We start from the raw sequence: 22,939 nt of genomic DNA, 5'->3' as shown, positions 1-22,939 counted from the left end.
TCCCCTCTTACCTTTGCATTATTGGGAATTGTCTGCTCCTCCTTGGTGATGTAGTCTATCCATGAATTCCACTGCCCACTGCCATGCTTAACAAAATAAAAGTCATAGATGCTCCCTAGTCCAAAGAAGTAGATCAGACCATTAAGATACATAAAGATCAAGGTGTACATTCACCATATCTAACTCTCTTGCTTAATAGAAGCCAAGGGGACTAATGAAATGAGTTTTGGCTCTGTAAACAGCAAGCCTGGTTGTGATTTCCAGCTCTGCCATTTACTACATACATGATACCCTGGACAGGTCACCACCTCTTAGAATCTGCTTCTTTCTTTACATAATAGAGAAGATGGCTAGACCAATGGTATAAAACTAAAATAGAAATGGGATCAACTAAAGCATATATAAATATCCCTGAAGGAAGCATATTGACTTCAAAAACAATGTTTACATAATTTTATTTTTAATTAATTTGTTAGGTATTTCCTGATTACATTTTAATCTGATTCAGGATGCACTCGGGAGTATTATGGTCCACTTATCACATGTGAGTAATTTATACCTCTGGGATAAATTATCTCCAAGGATCCCTTTAGCTCTAGATTCTATGACAAAGCCCAATGGGAGCTTAGAAGGGGTTTATTCTCTTGGATTTACTGATGAAGAAACAAACCCATCTGGGGTTTATTAGAAGAATCCAAGGATCATAAAGAATAGTGCTGAGTCTGTGTGTATGTGTTGAGAGTTCTCCTACTACGCCTAGGCCAGTCATTGATCCATTAGGACTGCTATTACCCATCTCTGTTGGGTTATGTGTCCATCTCAGTACCTAAAATGAGGTTCTTTATCTGAGGTACAGGACCCTCAAGGAATCTGTGGATAGATTACCGGGAGTTTGTAAACTAGGGCAGGAAAAAAAAATTATATCTCATCTTTATTTCAATATAATTGATTTTTTCTGTATTTCCCATCTTCTGAGAAAGGATCCATAGACTTCACCAGATTTCTAAAGGGGTCCAAACTAAAGAAACTTAAATACTTCTGGTCTAGTTATTTTTTTAATAAAGCAATCAGATGTGCAACCCCAGGACCTAAAAATATTGCTTAACCTTCCCAATAAAAAGAACAAGAACTATCAGAGAAGATAAGAAGTCATTTGCCTGAAGTCACAAGCACAAGTCTGCAGATGAGGAAAACCAATGTCAGCTTTTGTTCAATAGGTAGGTCCACAGACATGCAGCAAGCTCTGTAGAGTTACTGCATATCTAAGTTGCCCCAGCAAAATTAATCGGTGTAATTGTAAGAAGCATTTCATAAAGTAGCCCCAAGTTCGAACTCATGACAGACCCAGAAACCAAATCTACTTGAGGTCAAGTCAGGTCTTTCACTATTTATCAAATTTATCATAAGATTGTTTCTTGGAGGGATGTAGAAAAAGTCCCTGGAAGGTTATCCTTGGTTTCCATTTTATTTTATCCCATCAGGTTTTTCCCCCAATGTAGACCTGTCATAGAGAAGAGATGACACTCACTGGCATGAAACCTTCTCCCTCCACCTATTTTGTGATTATTACGCTTACTGTACTTTACTTTTTTATGTATCCTTGAAACTCCATAAAATTCTTGTTCCTCTGGAATATAGGGTCTAAATTAGTAGAGAGCAATAAACAGTTACCTCTTTCTGGGAATATGTTGTTTTTGGTGATTTTGACGCTTTTGGGTCTTTGGATTGTATCATCTGTGCTCATCAGCAGGTTGCGGAAAAAAACATCAAATTTCTTTCTGCTGTCCCCATTGATAGTCCCTGCCACTGTCCACACCAGAGAAAAGAGGAAGAGGCCTTGAAGCCAGAGGAATATTTGCTGGTTTGTCACAGTTTCTCCATCATAGTCTGGATCACCCAAAGCTCTGATTTCATCTAAAAGAGAACAGCTCAGAACTTTAGAACCACAACTGGCACTATATACCTACCCTTTACCTAACATCTCTAAAAGTTATGATGGGATTGACAGCTGCAGAAAGCAGCCAACATGGATATTGAGAAAGCAAGATTTCTGGAAAAAGGAACAAACTTAGTTAACATTGTGAGGTAGGGAACATTGTAAAGTGAGGTTTCCTTCTCTTTCCCTTAATCTTCCTCTTCCTTCTTTTTGCTGTTTTCCCCTTTGAGATTCTGAGCTGCTTCTCAATCCTTTATCCTTTTCCCTCTTCCACCTTTATTACACTATCTGGATAAGCAGCCCCTGCCAGATTGACCTCATCTGCTTTTTGCCTGAAAACTTTGTCCTCCTACCAGGTTGTCCCTCAGGGCTTTGCCCCAGATAAATTAATTTGTGCTAAGATGCTAATAGCTGATAATGGCTTAACACTTAATTTTTTTGTTTTGTTTTTGCCTTGAAAATCAAAGGCCTAAACTAAATGTTTGTAGAACTAAACTGACATTTTAATAGGAGACTCCAATGGGACTCTGGGAGGGAGGAACTTTTGAAGACAGGAAAACAGAAAACAGAGTTTACCTCTGCCACACTTTCTTGGTGCCATCTATGCCCAAACCAATGGTCATTTATATCTATGGATTTGGAAGGGAAGAGCCCTTCTCATCATAATTTTCTCAAGTTAAAAAATGGCAACAGAAAAAGCTTAGCTTAAGGAGTGATTGTATTATTATATACAGGTATCCCTTATTTTACACAAGTTTTTCCAGAAAAAAAGTACATTGAGTTTTTTAAAACTGAATCATATTTGACCAAATGAAATAAACTATTTCAACTCATCAGCTCAGCATTTCATTTGACTTGTGCTCCAGGCCACTGTACTAGAACAAAATGGCAGCCAATAAAACTTTCCAATGGACATATATCTTCTGCCCACTAAAGTCTTACTCTGATGCCTCCCCATGAAGTGATGACCCTGGGTTCTTAGAGGCTTTATCCATGGAAAGGCCTAGAATACAATTCTAGCAAATAGGCTGTCATCTAAGGACCAGCCTAGCTAAATTCAAAGAAGCTTATTTTCAGTTAGTTCATAGAGTGATTAATTTTTCCAACAAAACAATTCCTGAAGACCAACAACTAAAACCTAGAGGAGTTGCAGCTTGTTAGTTAATAGAATCACACCAATAAAATCCCAGATGTCTCAGATTACTTTTAGCAGATTTCAATGGACTGAACTAGGATTACAAATTAATGAATCATTTGTTTAAATGCTTCAGAGGGGCCTCTTACTTAAGAGCCCATAAGACTAATCCAATTCCCTTGTAATTAAAGTAAGTATACCTTATTTCTCTTTTCTAGGAATCTGGTCTTTTTTTTTGAATAACAGAACAATTTCATAAAATGAGTAAAGCTATACTTTACTTTTATTTATCCAGCCTTTGTTTTTAAAGCTCTTCCACATTTAGCATTTTATTTTATCCCATCAACATCCATTTGACCAAATGAGGAAAGTGAGACCTAACTAGAGAAGCTGTGTGTGTCTTGCCTTAAATGCCCTCAGGATGTTGAAGGCTGAACTAAGATGAAAACTATAGCACAATGATTGATTTATAACCCTTATTAGAAAAGATGGCTTGCTGTCTAAGAGATTGGGGAAGAGTCTATTCAGAAATAAAGATGATATAGATATAGACATAGACATAGACATAGACATAGACATAGACATAGACATAGACATAGACATAGACATAGATATAGATATAGATATAGATATAGATATGGAGGAGTCCCCTTAGAGCCTATCTAGTCTAAGTCCTTCATTTTACTGTTGAATAAACATGGACCCAGTGAGGTTAAATTAGGTACAAAAGAACACTCAGGTAATAAGCATCAATGGTAAGAGTCAAACTCAAGTCCTCTGACTTCAAAGCCAATGTTCTTTCTACTCTTTTGTTGCTGCTTAAGTCTTTCAGTCATGTTTGTCTCTTACTGACCCCATTTGGGATTTTTATGACACAGATATTGGAGTAATTTGCCATGTCCTTCTCCAGCTCATTTTACTGATGAGGAAACTGAAGCAAACAGGGTTAAGTGAACTAGTAAGTGTCTAAGGTCAAATTTGAACTCAGGAAGATGACTCTTCCTGACTTCAGGCCAAGCACTCTACCCACTTTGCCACCTACTTGCCTGTTCTTCTTACTGTTAAGCCACAAATATCAGAGGTTTTATGTTTTTAATAAAAACCCTAATACAGTTCACTAGAGATAATTTCATTATCTGTGATTCAACTTTTTATCTGCAATATCTTTTAGATCTCTATACCTACGTAGCCCCTTGCCATTTCTCAAGAAAAGGGTGTTTGTGTGTTTGTGTGTGTGTGTGTGTGTGTGTGTGTGTGTGTGTGTGTGTGTGTGTGTGTAGTGGAGAAGGTGAGGGGAGACAGAAATACCAGACCACTCTTTATTTGCCTTAGGCAATAAGAACAACATTTACCAAATAGACAGTTGTATAGCTTCATCATGGAGTAGGCAAGATGGATGGGTGACGTCTGGACCACAAATTTACACTGGAGGCGGACAAATTCTAAGGAGGGCTGGACAAGCCACATGAACATGTCATTAATCTGAAAGTTCAAATTTATATGATTAAGAGAGGATACCAAAGGAAGGAGGCTGAATCTTTCTGAAGATGGCCAAATCTCCTGGAATACTCTGCTTTCCCCTAGAAGAAGAAGCCAGTAGTAATTCAGGAAGTTTTTGACTTTCCACTGGTTAAGTACCCCTACCTATACCATAGGAATGGCTATACCTAAGTATAGTCCCTTGTCATTGAAGTTCCACTCCACAATGTTTCCAAAAGCTCTCAGGATCTTAAGTATCCCCACCTCCTAATCCCAACCTCCCTTTTCAGTCTGCTTTCTTTTTCTAATCTCTGGATTTAGAACTGAGGTCCTAAAGGGTTTCTAGATCCAAGACTCAGAGCTATTATTAGTTCTAAAATGCATCTTCATATAAGCTAAGGACGTGTTTATGAACTATCCTGAAAACCTAACCACCATTTATAGCAAAGATTCTTGAATTGTTTGGTGTTCTGGGCCCCTTTGTCAGTCTGAGGAAGCCTGTAGATTCTTCCAAGAGGAACATTTTTAAATTCATAAAATACAAAGTATTATAAAGTCAATAAATCAATAATTAAGTACCTAATATGTTCCAGGCATTTGCCAAGGAGAATGAGGCAAGGAAACCAATTATATTGAAATGTAGTGAACAAAATCTTTTTCTTTTCTCTAAAGTTCATGATAGAACCAAGTGCTGGAGAAACACATAGACACATCTAATTACTATCAAATTACTGTCCAAAAACTATAATATAATCCTTGAAAATAAAATCTGGAGCACCCACAAAAAGAAAGGGGTACAATAATTTTTCAACCCAAAACAACTTGGAAGGCCAAGTGGAGAACAAAACAACATGTCAAGGCAGGTCCCACCAATAAAATAGACTTTGCTGGCCCTGGGTGCAAGACTCTTGTTAAATTGCCTGTATGCAGATTCAGGTTGCAGTCCAGGAACACAATCTCAGGGTAAGGAGGAACACTAACACACACCAGTGTTTGTGGCCAAAAGGGAGAAGGGAACGCTGGTCACAGCTCCAAGGCATAAAAGAGTACTTGTAGTTACTCATAGACTAGAGCACAGACTGAAAGAGTAGTAAACACACTTCTCCTTATATAATACTATCTTGAAAGAACAGAAAATATAGATTTCCCAGAGCTAGTTCTGAAGGCCACTGCACAAAAAAAAATCCTGAAATGTGGAACAATACTCCGTTCACCACAGGTACAAAGCCCAACATTAACAATTTTTTTAATCAAAAGAAAAAGGTTGAAAAATAAGCAAATGTCCAAAAAAAAAGAAAAGAAACAATACAGAAAGTTATCTTTAGTGATAAGGAAGAACAAAACATAAACTTAGAAGAAGACAACAAAGTCAATACCACTGCACCCAAAGCCTCCGAGAAAAATATGAATAATATGAATTGCTCTTAAGTGCAAATAAAAAATTAAGGGAGATTTTAAAATAAAAGAAAAGAAGTAGAAGAAAAATTGGGAGAAGAAATGAGAGTGACATGGGAAGATCATGAAAAAAGAATTAACAGCTTGGTAAAGGAGGAACAAAAAATACTGAGGAAATTGATATCTTAAAAAACAGAACAGGCCAATTGGTAAGAGGCATAAAAATTCAGCAAAGAAAAGATCTTCTGGAAATATCACTAATCAACATGTATGCACCAAATAATATAGCACCCAAATTTCTAATGGAGAAACTAGGAGAATTGAAGGAAGAAATAGACAGTAAAACCATATTAGTGGGAGACTTGAACCAACCATTATCAAATTTAGATAAATCAAATCAAAAAATAAATAAGAAAGAGGTAAAAGAAGTGAATGAAATCTTAGAAAAATTAGAATTAATAGACATATGGAGAAAAATAAATAGGGATAAAAAGGAATACACCTTCTTCTCACACCACATGGCACATTCACAAAGACTGACCATACATTAGGTCACAGAAACATGGCACACAAATGCAGAAAGACAGAAATAATAAATGCAGCCTTTTCAGACCACAAGGCAATAAAAATAATGATCAGTAATGGTACATGGAAAACTAAATCAAAAACTAATTGGAAACTAAACAATATGATACTCCAAAATTGTTTAGTTAGAGAAGAAATCATAGAAAAAATTAATAATTTCATCGAGGAAAATGACAATGGCGAGACATCCTTTCAAACCTTTTGGGATGCAGCCAAAGCTGTAATCAGAGGTAAATTCATATCCCTGAGTGCATATATTAACAAACTACGGAGAGCAGAGATCAATCAATTGGAAATACAAATTAAAAAACTCGAAAGAGACCAAATTAAAACCCCCCAGCAGAAAACCAAACTAGAAAAAAAATTAAGGGAGAAATTAATAAAATCGAAAGTGATAGAACTATTGATTTAATAAATAAGACAAGAAGCTGGTACTTTGAAAAAAGAAACAAAATAGACAAAGTACTGGTCAATCTAATTTAAAAAAGGAAGGAAGAAAAGCAAATTAACAGCATCAAAGATGAAAAGGGGGACATCACCTCTGAGGAAGAGTAAATTAAGGCAATCATTAAAAATTACTTTGCCCAGGGACATTAATTCATTGCTGGTGGAGCTGTGAACTGATCCAACCATTCTGGAGGGCAATTTGGAACTATGCCCAAAGGGCGACAAAAGAATATCTACCCTTTGATCCAGCCATAGCACTGCTGGGTCTGTACCCCAAAGAGATAATGGACACAAAGACTTGTACAAAAATATTCATAGCTGCGCTCTTTGTGGTGGCCCAAAACTGGAAAATGAGGGGATGCCCATCAATTGGGGAATGGCTGAACAAACTGTGGTATATGTTGGTGATGGAGTACTATTGCGCTAAAAGGAATAATAAAGTGGAGAAGTTCCATGGAGACTGGAACAACCTCCAGGAAGTGATGCAGAGCGAGAGGAGCAGAACCAGGAGAACATTGTACACAGAGACAAACACACTGTGGTATCATCGAACGTAATGGACTTCTCCATTAGTGGTGGTGTAATGTCCCTGAACAACTTGCAGGGACCCAGGAGAAAAAAACACCATTCATAAGCAAAGGATAAACTATGGGAGTGGAAACACCGAGAAAAAGCAACTGCCTGAATACAAAGATTGAGGGGACATGACAGAGGATAGACTCTAAATGAACACTCTAATGCAAATACTATCAACAAAGCAATGGGTTCAAATCAAGAAAACATCTAATGCCCAGTGGACTTACGCGTCGGCTATGGGGGGTTGGGGGGGGGAGGAAAAGAAAATGATCTATGTCTTTAACGAATAATGCTTGGAAATGACCAAATAAAATATATTTAAAAAAAAAAAATTACTTTGCCCAATTATATGGCAATAAATACACCAATTTAAGTGATATGGATGAATATATACAAAAATACAAACTGCCTAGACTAACAAAAGAAGAAATAGAATTCTTAAATAATCCCATATCAGAAAATGAAATCCAACAGGCCATCAAAGAACTTCCTAAGAAAAAATCCCCAGGGCCTGATGGATTCATCAGTGAATTCTATCAAACATTCAGAGAACAGTTAATCCCAATACTATACAAACTATTTGACACAATAAGCAAAGAGGGAGTTCTACCGAACTCCTTTTATGACACAAACATGGTACTGATTCCAAAACCAGGCAGGTCAAAAACAGAGAAAGAAAACTATAGACCAATCTCCCTAATGAATATAGATGCAAAAATCTTAAATAGGATGCTAGCAAAAAGACTCCAGCAAGTGATCAGAAGGGTCATCCACCATGATCAAGTAGGATTTATACCAGGGATGCAGGGCTGGTTCAATATTAGGAAAACCATCCACATAATTGACCACATCAACAAGCAAACCAACAAGAACCACATGATTATCTCAATAGACGCAGAAAAAGCCTTTGATAAAATACAACACCCATTCCAATTAAAAACACTAGAAAGCATAGGAATAGAAGGGTTGTTCCTAAAAATAATAAACAGTATATATCTAAAACCATCAGCTAATATCATCTGCAATGGGGATAAACTAGATGCATTCCCAATAAGATCTGGAGTGAGACAAGGATGCCCATTATCACCTCTATTATTTGACATTGTACTAGAAACACTAGCAGTAGCAATTAGAGAAGAAAAAGAAATTGAAGGCATCAAAATAGGCAAGGAGGAGACCAAGTTATCACTCTTTGCAGATGACATGATGGTCTACTTAAAGAATCCAAGAGATTCAACCAAAAAGCTAATTAAAATAATCGACAACTTTAGCAAAGTTGCAGGATACAAAATAAACCCACATAAGTCATCAGCTTTTCTATATATCTCCAACACATCTCAGCAGCAAAAACTAGAAAGAGAAATCCCATTCAAAATCACCTTAGACAAAATAAAATACCTAGGAATCTATCTACCGAGACAAACACAGGAACTATATGAACATAACTACAAAACACTCGCCACACAACTAAAACTAGACTTGAGCAGTTGGAAAAACATTAACTGCTCATGGATAGGATGAGCCAATATAATAAAAATGACCATCCTACCCAAACTTATTTATCTATTTAGTGCCATACCCATGGAACTCCCAAAAAATTTCTTTACTGATTTAGAAAAAACCATAGCAAAGTTCATTTGGACTAACAAAAGATCAAGGATATCCAGGGAAATAATGAAAAAAAAAACACAAATGAGGGGGGACTTGCAGTCCCTGACCTTAAACTATATTACAAAGCAGCAGTCATCAAAACAATTTGGTACTGGCTAAGAGACAGAAAGGAAGATCAGTGGAATAGACTGGGAGCAAGTGACTTCAGCAAGACAGTATACGATAAACCCAAAGATCCCAGGTTCTGGGACAAAAATCCACTATTCGATAAAAACTGCTGGGAAAATTGGAAGACAGTGTGGGAGAGATTAGGAATAGATCAACACCTCACACCCTACACCAAGATAAATTCAAAATGGGTGAATGACTTAAACATAAAGAAGGAAACCATAAGTAAATTGGCTAAACACAGAATAGTATACATGTCAGACCTTTGGGAGGGCAAAGACTTTACAACCAAGCAAGACATAGATAGAATCACAAAATGTAAAATAAATAATTTCGACTACATCAAATTAAAAAGCTTTTGTACAAACAAAACCAATGTAACTAAAATCAGAAGGAAAACAACAAATTGGGAAAAAATCTTCATAAAAACCTCTGACAAAGGTTTAATTACTCAAATTTATAAAGAGCTAAATCAATTGTACAAAAAATCAAGCCATTCTCCAATTGATAAATGGGCAAGGGACATGGATAGGCAGTTTTCAGATAAAGAAATCAAAACTATTAGTAAGCACATGAAGAAGTGTTCTAAATCTCTTATAATCAGAGAGTTGCAAATCAAAACAACTATGAGGTATCACCTCACACCTAGCAGATTGGCTAACATGACAGCTATGGAAAATAATGAATGCTGGAGGGGATGTGGCAAAGTAGGGACATTAATTCATTGCTGGTGGAGTTATGAACTGATCCAACCATTCTGGAGGGCAATTTGGAAGTATGCACAAAGGGCGATAAAAGAATGTCTACCCTTTGATCCAGCCATAGCACTGCTGGGTCTGTACCCCAAAGAGATAATGGACAAAAAGACTTGTACAAAAGTATTCATAGCTGCATTCTTTGTGGTGGCCAAAAATTAGAAAACGAAGGGATGCCCATCAATTGGGGAATGGCTGAACAAATTGTGGTATATGTTGGTGATGGAATATTATTGTGCAAAAAGGAATAATAAAGTGGAGGAATTCCATGGAGACTGGAACAACCTCCAGGAAGTGATACAGAGTGAGAGGAGCAGATCCAGGAGAACATTGTACACAGAGACAAACACACTGTGGTATAATTGAACGTAATGGACTTCTCCATTAGTGGCGGTGTAATGTCCCTGAACAATCTGCAGGGATCTAGGAGAAAAAACACTATCCATAAGCAAAGGACAAACTGTGGGAGTAGAAACACTGAGGAAAAGCAACTGCCTGACTACAGCGGTTGAGGGGACATGACAGGAGAGACTCTAAACAAACTCTCTAATGCAAATATTAACAACATGGCAATGGGTTCGAAGCAAGAACACATGTGATACCCAGTGGAATCACACGTTGGCTATGGGGGGTGAGGGGGAGGAAAAGAAAATGATCTTTGTCTTTAATGAATAATGCATGGAAATGATCAAATAAAATACTATAATATTTTAAAAAAGAGAAAAAAAGAAAAGATCTTCTTCAAAAGTACAAAAATATATGGAAGAGAAATATTTCTTAAAAGGCAGAATTGGACAAAGCGAAAAATTCACTGAGGAAAAGAACTCTTTTAAAAATTATAATTAGTCAAATGGTAAAGGAGATACAAAAGTTTACTCAAGAAAATTGTGCCTTAAAAATTAGAATTGAGCAATCAGAAGCTAAATGATACAATGAGACATCAGGAATCAAACAAAGTTCAAAGAATGGAAAAATAGGGGGGGAGGGGAAAGTGAACTGTCTCATTGGAAAAACAACTGAGCTAGAAAATAAATACAGGAGAAATAATCTAAGAACTATTGGACTACCTGAAAGCCATGATCAAAAAACAAAAGAAAACAAAACAAAACATCTTAGACATCATCTTCCAAGAAATTATCAAAGAAAACTGCTCTGATATTCTAGAACCAGAGGGTAAAACAGAAATAGGAATAATCCAGGATCATCTCCCAAAAGGATAACTCCTAGTAATATTATAGCCAAATTCCAGAACTCCTGGGTCAAGGAGAAAATATTGGAAGCAGTCAAAAAGAAACAATTCAAATATCATGGAGCTACAGTCAAGGTACCCTAAGATATAGCAACTCATACATTAAAGGACTAGAAGGCCTGGAATATAATATTCCAGAAGGTAAAAGAGCTAAGATTTCAACCCAGAATCACTTACTAGCAAAACTGAACATAATCCTTCAGAGCGGGGAATGGATATACATTGACATTGAAGACTTTCAAACATTCCTGATGAAAAGATCAGAGATGAATGAAAAATTTGATTCTCAAATACAAGACTCAAGAGAAGCCTAAAAAGATAAACAGGAAAAAGAAATCAAAAGACATACAATAAGGTTAAACTGTACATCCCTACATGGGAAAATAATTCTTATAACTCCAAGAACTTTTATCAATATTAGGATATGTGGAAAGAATATATATAAACAGAGGGCAAGGGTGTGAGTTGAATACGATGGGATGATATAAAAAACAAAATTAAGGCATGAGATAGAGGAATGCATTGGGAAAAGGGAGAAGAGAAAATAGAATGTGTTAAATTATCGCACATGAAAGAGGCGTGAAAGAGCTTTTACAATGAAAGTGAAGATGGGGAATGCAGGAAAGGAAGCACATGAATCTTACTGTCTTTGGAATTGGCTCATTAAAGGAAGAATATACACAATCAATTGGGTATAGACATCTATCTTACCCTATAGGAAAGTAGGAGGGGGATAAGAGGAGGCTCAGGTGATAAAAAGAGGGCAAATTGAGGAAAGTAGAGGTCAGAAACTAAACAGAATGGAGAATAATACACATTAATCATAATTGTGCAAAACTATTTTATAAAATTCTCTCTAATAAAGGCCTAATTTCTTAAATACATAGAGAAATGAGTTAAATATATAAGAATACGAGTCATTCTCCAAATCAATAAACTATCAAAGGATATGAACAGGCAATTCTCAGACAAAGTAATTAAAGCTCTCTATAGTCATGGGGGTATCTCTAAATCACTATTAATTAGAGAAATGCAAATTAAAGCAACTCTGAAGTACCTATCAGATTGGCTATTATGATAGAAAAGGAATATAACAAAGTTTGGGGGGGATGTGGGAAAACTGAGACACTAATGAACTGTTGGGGGAGTTATAAAATGATTCAACCACTCTGGGGATCAATTTGAGTTTATCCCCAAAGGTCTATAAAACTGCATATATACTCTTTGACTTATCGATATAATTACTAGGTTTGTATCCCAAAGAGAGAAAAAACAGAAAGGAGAAGCACTTATATGTGCAAAAATATTGAAAGCAGCTCTTTTTGTGGGAGCAAAGAATTGGAAAGTAAGGGGATACCCATCAATTGGAGAATGGCTGCATAAGTTAAAATATATGACCATAATGGAATACAACTGTAAGAAATAACTAGCCAAGAGGCGCTCAGAAAAGACTGGAAAGACTTATAAGAACTGAAGCAAAGTGAAATAAGCAGAATGAGAACAATGTACCCAGGGGTAGGAATACTGTACAATGAGCTATGAATAACAGTTATCCTCAGCAATATGATGATGTAAAACTATCTCAAAAAACTCATGATAAAAAAAAAGTCATCTGCTTCCAGAGGAAGAACTGATGGGGTCTAAATCCAAACCAAAGCAAACTTTTTTTCCATTTTCTTAATTTTTTTGTTGTTTGAGTTCCCTTCCACAAAAGGATTAATATGGGAAAATGTTTTACATGATTGTATATGTAAAATCTAAGCAAAATTGCTTTCTATCTCAGTAGGAGGTGGTGGTGGTGAAGAATTCAAGGCTCAAAATTCTTTCTAAAATGTTGGAAACTTTTTACATGTAATTGGAGAAAATGTTTTTTTAAGATCACAACTCCCAGGTTAAGAACCCCTGATTCATAGTATTTTATCTATGGGGAAATCAATCAATCATTAGGAATTTAATTAGCATTTGCTAGGTGCCAACCCCTATGCCAGGTATTGAAGATACAGTAACAAAAGCAAAGCAATCCTTGTCCTATGTTCCAAATTTTCCAAATAATCAATTAAAGATGAAGGCTTGAAACATCTTCTATAGAAGCTAGTTGAATGGCATATGGTGACATGAATGGGCCTGTCAAAATGAACCTAGTATTGCTTTTTTCACTTATAGAAATACATGAGTGAATGCCCTGCAGTTGCATTTCATAGCATTTCAAATGAATTTTGGTTGGATTGATAAAAATAGTGGAGTTTTTTCTCATTTACTGTTGCCTTAAATTTTGGCTGCTCAGGTCTGCACTGAGAGCATAACCATGACCAAAGTCTAAGGATCGGGGAGAGCATAGGCTTGGTCTAGTACTAGAAACTCTGGAAGAATAAAAACTTGTAGAATGGAAACTCCTTGAGGGCAGGGATTGGCTTTGTTTGTATGGTTAATTGGTTGGGAGTTTTTTGGTTTTGTTTTGTTTTGTTGTGTCTGCATCTGGCATAATACTTTGTAATAATAGTTAGTGCCTCCAAATACTTTATATAATTTCATTTAATCCTCACAGTCTACCCTATGCGGTAGGTACTGTTTTTATCCCCTTTTTACAGATGAACAAACTGGGGCTGTTAAGTAACTTGGCCAGTATCACATAGCTGAGTAGGTATCTGAGACAAGATTTGAGATGTTCCTCTAGGGATTTCAGTGAATCAAGAAGAAGAGAGGATCTGGAGATCTCACCAGTTCAGTGTGCTCGTCAGTGAGATTGGGAGGCAACGTTTCCATGTATGAGTCCTTCAAGGGCTTCCAGCCCAGCTGGTGAGGTTCCATGTAGATCATCCCACATCTGCCAAGGATAAGCAGAGCATCACCTCGTCACTCATGTCCTACTTAACAGCACTGAGTTCCATTCCATTGGCTGACACATTGGGAGCCCCAGAGGATATGTGGGGGAGGGCTTGACTGGAGTGAGAAATAGAAAGGAACAGTTCTAGAGGTGGAGATGGAGGGGAAAAGACTGATGGCATACACAATCAATCATTAGACTTGGAAAGAATGTCAATGGCTTTTTCTGTGAACAATCAGCTATAGACCACATAGTCAATTTTCTATAGCAAGTTTTCAGTCCTAGCACATCTGATCTGCTTCCCCATCGTCATTAGCAGTTGTACATTCTGGGAATGCAGACTGATTTTAAGGTTTATCAAAACAAAATATAATTAGGAAGGTAAGCTTCTGGCAGGAATGGGGAGTACATCAGATCATTCACTCCAAGGCCATTAATTTTTAGGTCATCTGCTATTTGAGATTAATCAAATGCAGAAAGATAAGGCATTTATGTATCCAAGTCAAGGCCTGAAAATGATGCCCTCTGTATGTTACTGTCCACCACAAATTTATAGTTTTTGCTATAATACATCAATTTGATATCATAAAATAAAAAGTAAATGTCTCAGGGGGAAAAACAATAAATGCCTCAGAAAAGAGAATTTTCTGGTATTAAACATAAAAATACTTTTTGTAGCATGAATATTAAAAGGTATCACTCAACCTTCCCCCTCCTTCTGTTGTGCCCTTTGAGACCATCTCACTTGCCCACTCCTAGACCTGGCCTTAGATTAATCCTACATTAGTTGATCACCTACCTGCTAACAGTGGCTGGGCTGGCCTGCTCTAAATCTGCTGGCTCGAAGATCAGACTCATCTTGACACTCATCTGGATGATCTCTCCACTCATTAAACATAGCTGGGAGTGCAAGGGAGGGGAGGCAGATGGGATGAAGGATAATTTTTTTTTAAAAAAGAAGAAGAAAAGGAGTTAAGTTCTTTCACCACATGTAGAGCTTCTGGGAAAGACCAGTGCTCATCCATACACTATAGGTTTGAAACAATCCTTTGCAAGCTTAACAAAGATGTCTGTATCCGTCCATAGAATTGATTTTAGCCACTCATGCCAACGTCCCAGAAACTGGCCTTCTCCCTCTGCCTTCCCTTGGCATTTTGTTGTATACTGATTTTTTGGGGTTTTTTTGGGTGGGGGGGATTACTTTATGTCCATAGATTTTACCTCTCTCCCAAAAGACTACACTATTCCTTAATGGCAAAGAACACATTATATGCCCTTTTTCTTTTTTTCCCCATTTTTAATTGTGTATTTTCTCAGCACTTAGTAAAAGCCCCAGGTCCATCAATCTACTCTCATTTATTACTCTCCTATTAAGTGCCAGATACCAAATTGGTATCTACTGCCCTCAGGGAGCTTATAATCTATGGGGTTCTGGTAGGGAGAGAACATGAACATAGCTAAGTACAGGGATTGTGAAAGTCTTCTGTTATCATTGTTCAGTAATGTCCAAATCTTGTGACCTGCTGGGTCGCATTGTCCATGAGGTTTTCTTGACAAAGATACAGGAATGGTTTGTCATTTCCTTCTCTAGCTCATTTTTGACAGATGAGGAAACTGAAGCAAACAAGGTTAAGTGACTTGCCAGCTAGTCTGTACCTGATATCTTATTTGAACTCAGATCTTCCTGACTCCAAGTCCAGTGCTCTATCTACTGAGCTATCTAGTTGTAGCTTTAAAATTCAAAAGACTTTTCAGAAAGCCTCAATGAATAAAGTCAGTCTATTCAAAATATATGCAAAATAAATATGTGGTAATTTTGAGTGGGAGGTACTATTTGGGAGAATCTGGAAAGGTCTAAAAGGCCTCATATAGGATGGGGTGTTTAACCTGAACTTTGAAGGAAACTAGGGATTTATAGAGGGAGAGCAGAAGAAAGAGCACATCCTAGGCATGGAGACTGGGGACAGAACATCTTGCATGAAGAGAAACACAAAGGCCAGTCTAGCTGGATGGAAGAGTACATGAAGGAAATGATGTATTAAGTCTGGAAAAGCAAGTTGGGGCCAGGTTGTGAAAGGCTTTAAATGCACATGGAATAGTTACTCAATAAGGATTTGTGGGAAGGAATTTGAGTAATTGACATCCTCCCTTGCACCTACTCATAAATCACAAGTTGGTACTGCCCAAAGTGTGTGGGTTAGAGTGGAGTTTTATGTAGAATCTCATCAAGGGCAAATTGACACATGACTCTTTCCAGGTACAACTGTGTCAAGATGAAACAGGAGTTTACACTGGTGGGTTGGTCCAATACTACTAAGAGTAAGCAATCCTTTGTTTTTTTCACTTTGCTTTTTCATATTTTTGTTACTTGCTTGTTTTATGTGACTTTTCTTCCTCTGCATGACCAATGTGGAGATAGGTCTTCCATGATCAAACATGGATAACCTAGATCAAGTTGCCTGCTGTCTAGGGAAGGGGGAGGAGAGGGAGAGAATTTAGAATTCAAAATGTTGGAAAATGAATGTTAAAAATTATTATTACATGTACCTGGGGAAACATGTATTAGTTAATGAAGAAAATGCAAGCTATAAAAGGGGAAAAATGCTTGTTGATTAACTTTTTATAGATAGCTTAAGAAAAAAAGTAAACAATCCAACACTAACTTCTTGTATGACTGAAGGTAAGACCAAAATTTCTCTGGTCTTATTACTCTTCATGCATATTAACTGAGTGTTCCTTTCTGGATCTAGCACCCCATGAATTAAACATCTTTCATTTGGTTATGAGGCAGCACTACCATTCAGAATAACAAGACTGTTCTGAAACTCATAATCTGGGAATAAAAAAGGGACAAGTAAGTAGAGTAGAGGGGAGATTCCTGGAGCTAGGAGTCAGGAAGACCCGGGTTACAATTCAGTCTTGGATACTTACTAGCTATGTAACCCCAAACAAGTCACTTTACCTCTGTTTGTCTCTGTTTCCTCCCCTGTTAAAAATAGGGATAATAATTACCCCTAACTCCAAGGGTTGTTGTGAAATCAAATGAGATGATCCTTGTAAAGCACTTAGCACAGTGCTTGGTAAATAGTAAGTTTTATATAAATATTAGCTATTATTATCTTTTTTATCCTTTTTTATCCTTTTTTTAAACCCTTACCTTCTGTCTTTGATTTTGGTTCAAAGACAGAAGAACAGTAAGGGGTAGGCAATTGGGGTTAAGGGACTTGCCCAAAGTCACATGGCTAGGAAGTATCTGAGATCAGAATCCAGTATCTCCCCTCTCCAGCTCTGGCTCTGTCCACTAATCAACCTAGCTACTCTTATTGCTTATCTTTGCTAAAAACTAAACGAACAAATCTAAGGGGTCACAAAGAGTCAGGATGTATCTAGAGAATAAAAATTAGTATGATTATCAAACAGTGTTCATTCAGTTATGAGGCAAAACCACCATTTCACCTTGATGAAAGCTGTTCTGCTTTTTGTAATTTGTAAGTAAAAAGGTACCCTGTAGAAGAAATTTAGAACAGTCACTTCAAAGATGTGAAGTAAAACTAGGGAGTAGATTGGAATTGTAAAAGGCAGACTTAAAACACCTTGTACTTGTGTACTCTATGAAGAAAACTGATGTGTAAATGTATTACTGAACTGAAGAAAATTAGTGTATGGGAAAGGGCGATATTGCATTTCCATCTTGGATGACCTACATTTCATTATTGTAAAGTATTTGGAAGTGTCTTCTGGTCTTTGTTTCTTTAGTCTCTAATACAGTGCCTTGAACACAGTAGGCACTTAATAAGTACTTGCTGAATTGAATAGAATTATAATGGGAGAAGGCATCTAATTGGCATCCACCAATGCTGGAATCAGGAAGGCTTCTTCCTGAGTTCAAATCTATGCTCAGGCACTTACTAGCTAGCTGTGTGCTTCTCTAAGGCAAGTCACTTAAGCCAACTGCTTAGCCCTTACTGCTGTTCTGCCTTAGAACCGATACTTCACATTGCTTCTAAGGCAGAAGGCTTCAAAAAAATAAATAAATAAAAAGGACATGGCAAATCATTCTGGTATCTCTGCCAAGAAAACTCCAAATGGGGTCATGAAGAGTGAGATACAAATAAAAAAAAAAAACTGTGGTGGAACAATACTGGCCTGGTTGCTAAGAGAACTGGTTTCCATTACTGGTCCTGATGCTAACTGTCTATGGGCCATTGAACAATCCTTAGCCAGTTTACATATTCTTAAAATGAAGGACATGAATTATCCATGTACTTGAAGTCCTTTTCAGATGAAACATTCTGTACATCTATGATTCACCGTCACATGCCTTATATCAAAGGTCTCCACATCATCTCCACATCTTGTAGAACACAAGTAAGCCAGTTTTATCATGCCATCTCTATATAATCAAGCTGATTCACAATGTTCACAAGTAGGGAAGGTCAGTTAGGACATTCACTGTTATTTTATTTATGTTTCTATGCTCCTAATAAGACATTTGTTACAATAAAGTGTTTTGCTTTGATCAGAGATTTCCACACATGAATGTAATTTTCTGAGCCTGATTCACTGAGGCAAATATGACCTACCTTTATACTATTCCATTTAGAGATCCCCTTGGCCTGTGATGGTGAACCTATGGCCTGTGGGCCAAAAAGGGCACTCAGGAGCCCTCTCTGTGGGCATTCCTGCCATTGCCCATCAGAGTTTGTTACTAGAAAGTCAAAGGGACTCAGGACATAGCTGTTCCCCTCTCCCTCTCCAGACCCCTGAGGACATTCTTCATATGACTCGCCCCTCTGCTCAGCAGCCCAATGGGAGTGCTTCCTCCCTCCCCTGTCTGAGGTAAGGGTGGGGGTGGGGGTGTGAAGTGAGGGAGATGGGATGTGGCACTTGGTCTCTGGGAGAAATGAACACAGCACTTGGTCTGGAGGGGGGGGCAGGGCCTGGCACTTCATCTCTAAAAGGCTCGCCATCACTGGCCTAGGGTCAGCATAATTACAATCATGGCACCAATTTCCAGAAGTATGGGTCAGAGTAGATAGAGAATGCATATAAGAGAAGAAAATATGCAATGATACATTGTTGATGTTTAGTCCTTTTTTCAATTGTATCCAACTCTTTGTGACTCCATTTGGGGGTTTCTTGGCAAAGATACTAGAGTGTTTTGCCATTTTCTTCTCCAGCTCATTTTACAGATGAGGAAACTGAGACAAACAGGGTTAAGTAACTTGCCCAATTAAGAAGTGTTGGAGTCCAGATTTGACTCCTGACCTCCTGTCTCTAGGTCTAGCTCTCTATCCATTGAGCCACTTAAACCTCCCTTTTATTTGCATTTCTGGCACCCAGTGCAGTGTCTCACAAATTAAAAGTGTTTAATGAAAAATGTCAGTTGATTGATTGTCTGATTAGATTCCTGGATGAATGAGGTTCAACTGGATAGGTGATCCAATGAGTTCTGTTTTGGGGTAGTAGAATATAAATGTAGAACTAACCTGAATTATATAAGACTGTGAGCTCCATGAGAGCCAAGATAATTTTTTTTTTTTGCTTTTCTTTGTATTCCCAGTTTAGCACAGTGCCTAGCACCTGGACATTGTTGTTCAGTTATTTTCAGTCTGGTCCAATTCTTTATACTTTATTTGGGGTTTCATTGGCAGAGATACTGGAGTAGTTTGCATTTGCTTTTGCAGCTCATTTTACAGATGAGGAAACTGAGGCAAATACGATTAAGTGACTTCACACGGTCACATAGTTGGTAAGTGTTGGAGGCCAGATTTGAACTCGGGAAATGGAGTCTTCCTGACTCTAAGTCCAGCACTCTATCCACTTTGCCCCCTAGCTGCCCAATAAAACACTAAGTGAATAGCTATTGTCTCCCAGCAGATACAGTATCCCCCAGAGGGCTATTTCACTTATTTCCCCCTTGAAGCATATCTTAGAACCCAGCCTGAACTTGCTTTTGATTCCTTGATTTCCCATACCTACCTTTCACCTGCAAACTTCCCCTGACTTTCAGGACAAATACTTGGCTCAGGATTCATCTCCCTCAACAAACCCTATCCAGCATTTCCAGATGCTGGGATAGCTACCATTCATGTAGAACTAGTATGAAAGATGGATGGACTATAATCAAGACAGAAACTCTTGCTTTTAAAATATAAGCTTAGGTAATAGAAATGCAAAAGGAAGCAAAATTCATTAATTTCCCAATTATTTTTAGTCCCTATGAGCATTAGTTTTGTGAGGGGTTTTTTGAAGGTTGGACATTCACTTTTTATAGGATAAGTATATAATATACATAAGTATATATCATTCACACCAACCAAGATTTAGTTTCCCAAGAATGTTAAAGTGCTACTGGATTTAAGAATTACCTTCTTGTTGTCATCTAGCACAGTGTTCATATTTTCAATCCAAACGGCATCCACTGGGCCATCAAATATGATCCACTTCCGGTCCTCAGTCACTGAAGATGCTTGCTCTCGAAAGGAGGTGGCAAGGACCCCATCAGTCCACTCGTGACTCACTGGGTCAAAGCAACCATACAGCTGCCCCATGGTGATGGCTTTGGGATTGATGACTTTGTACTCAACAGCACACTCATCTCCCTGATGGGCTGGGCAAGAATAACCAAGAAGTGAAACATCTGGCACATATTCTTCATCTTCTGCCATTTACAAAATGCTCAACACGTAGAATCTACTTAGATCTTTGTATACTTTCATTGTATACTCTCTAAGCCCATTGGATTTTGAGAAAGCACCACAAATACCCTAAAAAGCAGGTGTCATCCATACTTTCCTTTACTTAATGAAAAATGTTGAAATTAGGGCAATAAGATGAGACATACTTTAAATAAGAATCCTATGTATTCCCTTGTTCTAAGCCCTAAACTATCTCTTTTTGTAGGGCTTAGAATAACTAGGAAAATCAGTGTGTTTAGTGTAGTATTGTTGTACGATAGAAAGAATCCTGGATTAGAAATTATAGAACTAGGGAACAAATATCAAGTCTGCTATTTATTACCTGTATGATTTGGGAAAAATCCATTTATATATCTGCGCCTCAATTTCCTCATTTACAAAATGAGGGGGTTAGTTAGATTCGATGACCTCTCAAGAGTCCTTCTAAATCCAAATCTATGAAGCTGGAATGGATCTTCTGTTTGTAATTAAAGGATTATAGGATTTGGAGTTGGGAAATCTGGGTTCAAGCATCAGCTCTATAACTTATTAATTATGTGACATTGGGCAAATCATTGTCCCTTTGAGGGCTTCCACTTCCTCAGCTGTGAAAATGAGGGAAACACAAAAGATGATCTTTAGAGTTTCTCTCAACTCTAGCATTCTGTGGATCTAAATTGTTCAATAGACTAAAAAAAGAATGTGAGCAATACTTGTTTTAATACATCGAGGATTTTTAATTTCTTTAGGGCAGAACTCCTTCCATGAATGAAGATCACAATCTTTTTCCAAGTTAAAAAAGAATCTTGAAGAGTTATTGTGACCCTTAAACTCATTAACACTAGGCCAATCCTGAAATGGGCTTCCTCCAACAGGCTAGAAGATGGGCATACTGTCCATCAAGTCATGCTTGAAGTGATTTCTAGCCAGCCCAGAACTTTGTTCCATTTCAATGGAGCACTCAATCAGAATCACGTCTGTACCAAGATCATAGGACCTGAAAAAGCTAGAGCTATTAAAGACCTCAGAATCATCTAGTCCAACCCCTCTCATTTTACAGATAAGGAATTTGAGGCCCAGCAGGACTTTCCAATATCACATAGGTAGAATTATCATGAGCAGAATTTGAATTCAAGTCTTCTGACTTCAGTGTTAGAACAGTGTCAGTAGAACAAGAAGAAATATTTGGAGGAAGAACTTTAGCAGAAATTAATTTAAGAAAGATTATAAATATGACCCAGAGTTTGGGTCTTCTACTATTTACAATGTCATCATTTTGGCATTGGCTGGATGACACAATAGTATGTGTTTGCATTTGTATAGTCCTTTAAAGTTACAAAGTATTCTACTAGTATTATCTCATCTCTGATGATTTTTACAAATTCTATTGTAATTCTATTGCAATTGAGGGGAATCTTTAAATTGTAACATAATAATAACAGTTCACATTTGTGTACATTAACTCTTTAAGACTGACCAACTATCAATATGTCAAGAGCTGTTCTAGGCACTGAAGGTACAAAGACAAAAATAAAAATAGTCCTAGCTCTCAGAGTATAGTGCAAGTGTTATATTATCTTATTTTGAGGCTAAGGAAATAGTCTCCAACACACTTCCCTTCAACCACAACCACAAATTGTGCATTATTACTGCACAATCCCTCAGGATTTAGAGTTGAAATGAACTCATATATCCAAATTCCTCCTTTTACAGAGCAGGAAACTGAGGCTTAAATGACTTCCTAATTGTCACCCAACTAGAAAGCAGCAGATCTATGACCTGAAACTAGATATGTGTACAAGTGAGAGAGAATGAGAGGGGGAAAGGAGAAGGAGGGCAAGAGAAAGCAAAGGAGGAATCAAGAAAAGAAGGGAGACAAGGAAAGGGGGGGAAGAAAGAGGGAAGGAAGAAGCAAGGAGGGTAGAGGAATGAAAGGGAAGTAGAAAAGAGGGGAGGAAAGAGAGGAGAGAAGAGAAAGAAGGAATGGAAAGAGGAAGGGGGTAGGAGAGGAGAAGGGGAGAGGAGGAGAATAATGGGAGAAGAGAGACAGAGACAATAAAAGGTAATGGGAGGAAGAAGGGAGCTAGAGGGGGAGGGAA

General features: G+C 37.5%; 1 protein-coding gene across 5 annotated transcripts in view; it reads right to left on the bottom strand.

Annotated features, from left to right (window-relative positions):
• Window positions 1–22,939, bottom strand: part of DNAH3 (dynein axonemal heavy chain 3) — a 246,850-nt gene that overhangs the window by 74,527 nt on the left and 149,384 nt on the right. For 3 of the 5 annotated variants that reach the window (XR_469849.3, XM_007498217.3, XM_007498219.2), the window contains 6 exons: window positions 20,532–20,773; window positions 14,960–15,060; window positions 14,055–14,160; window positions 4,424–4,553; window positions 1,672–1,914; window positions 12–115 (listed from right to left, as the gene is read on the bottom strand). Coding sequence is in view for 4 of the 5 variants with exons in the window: in XM_007498217.3 (XP_007498279.2) it covers window positions 12–115; window positions 1,672–1,914; window positions 4,424–4,553; window positions 14,055–14,160; window positions 14,960–15,060; window positions 20,532–20,773 (926 nt within the window). In the remaining variant the exon portion in view is untranslated. Of the gene's footprint in view, window positions 1–11; window positions 116–1,671; window positions 1,915–4,423; window positions 4,554–14,054; window positions 14,277–14,959; window positions 15,061–20,531; window positions 20,774–22,939 lie in introns of those variants that run through there. The other 2 variants (XM_056806547.1, XM_056806548.1) reach the window with 2 other exon arrangements.

The sequence above is a fragment of the Monodelphis domestica genome, chromosome 7, assembly GCF_027887165.1.
Source record: "Monodelphis domestica isolate mMonDom1 chromosome 7, mMonDom1.pri, whole genome shotgun sequence".
Lineage (NCBI taxonomy): Eukaryota > Metazoa > Chordata > Mammalia > Didelphimorphia > Didelphidae > Monodelphis > Monodelphis domestica.
The sequence above is the reverse complement of the archived record's forward strand: the minus strand, read 5'-3'. Positions and strand labels throughout refer to the sequence as shown.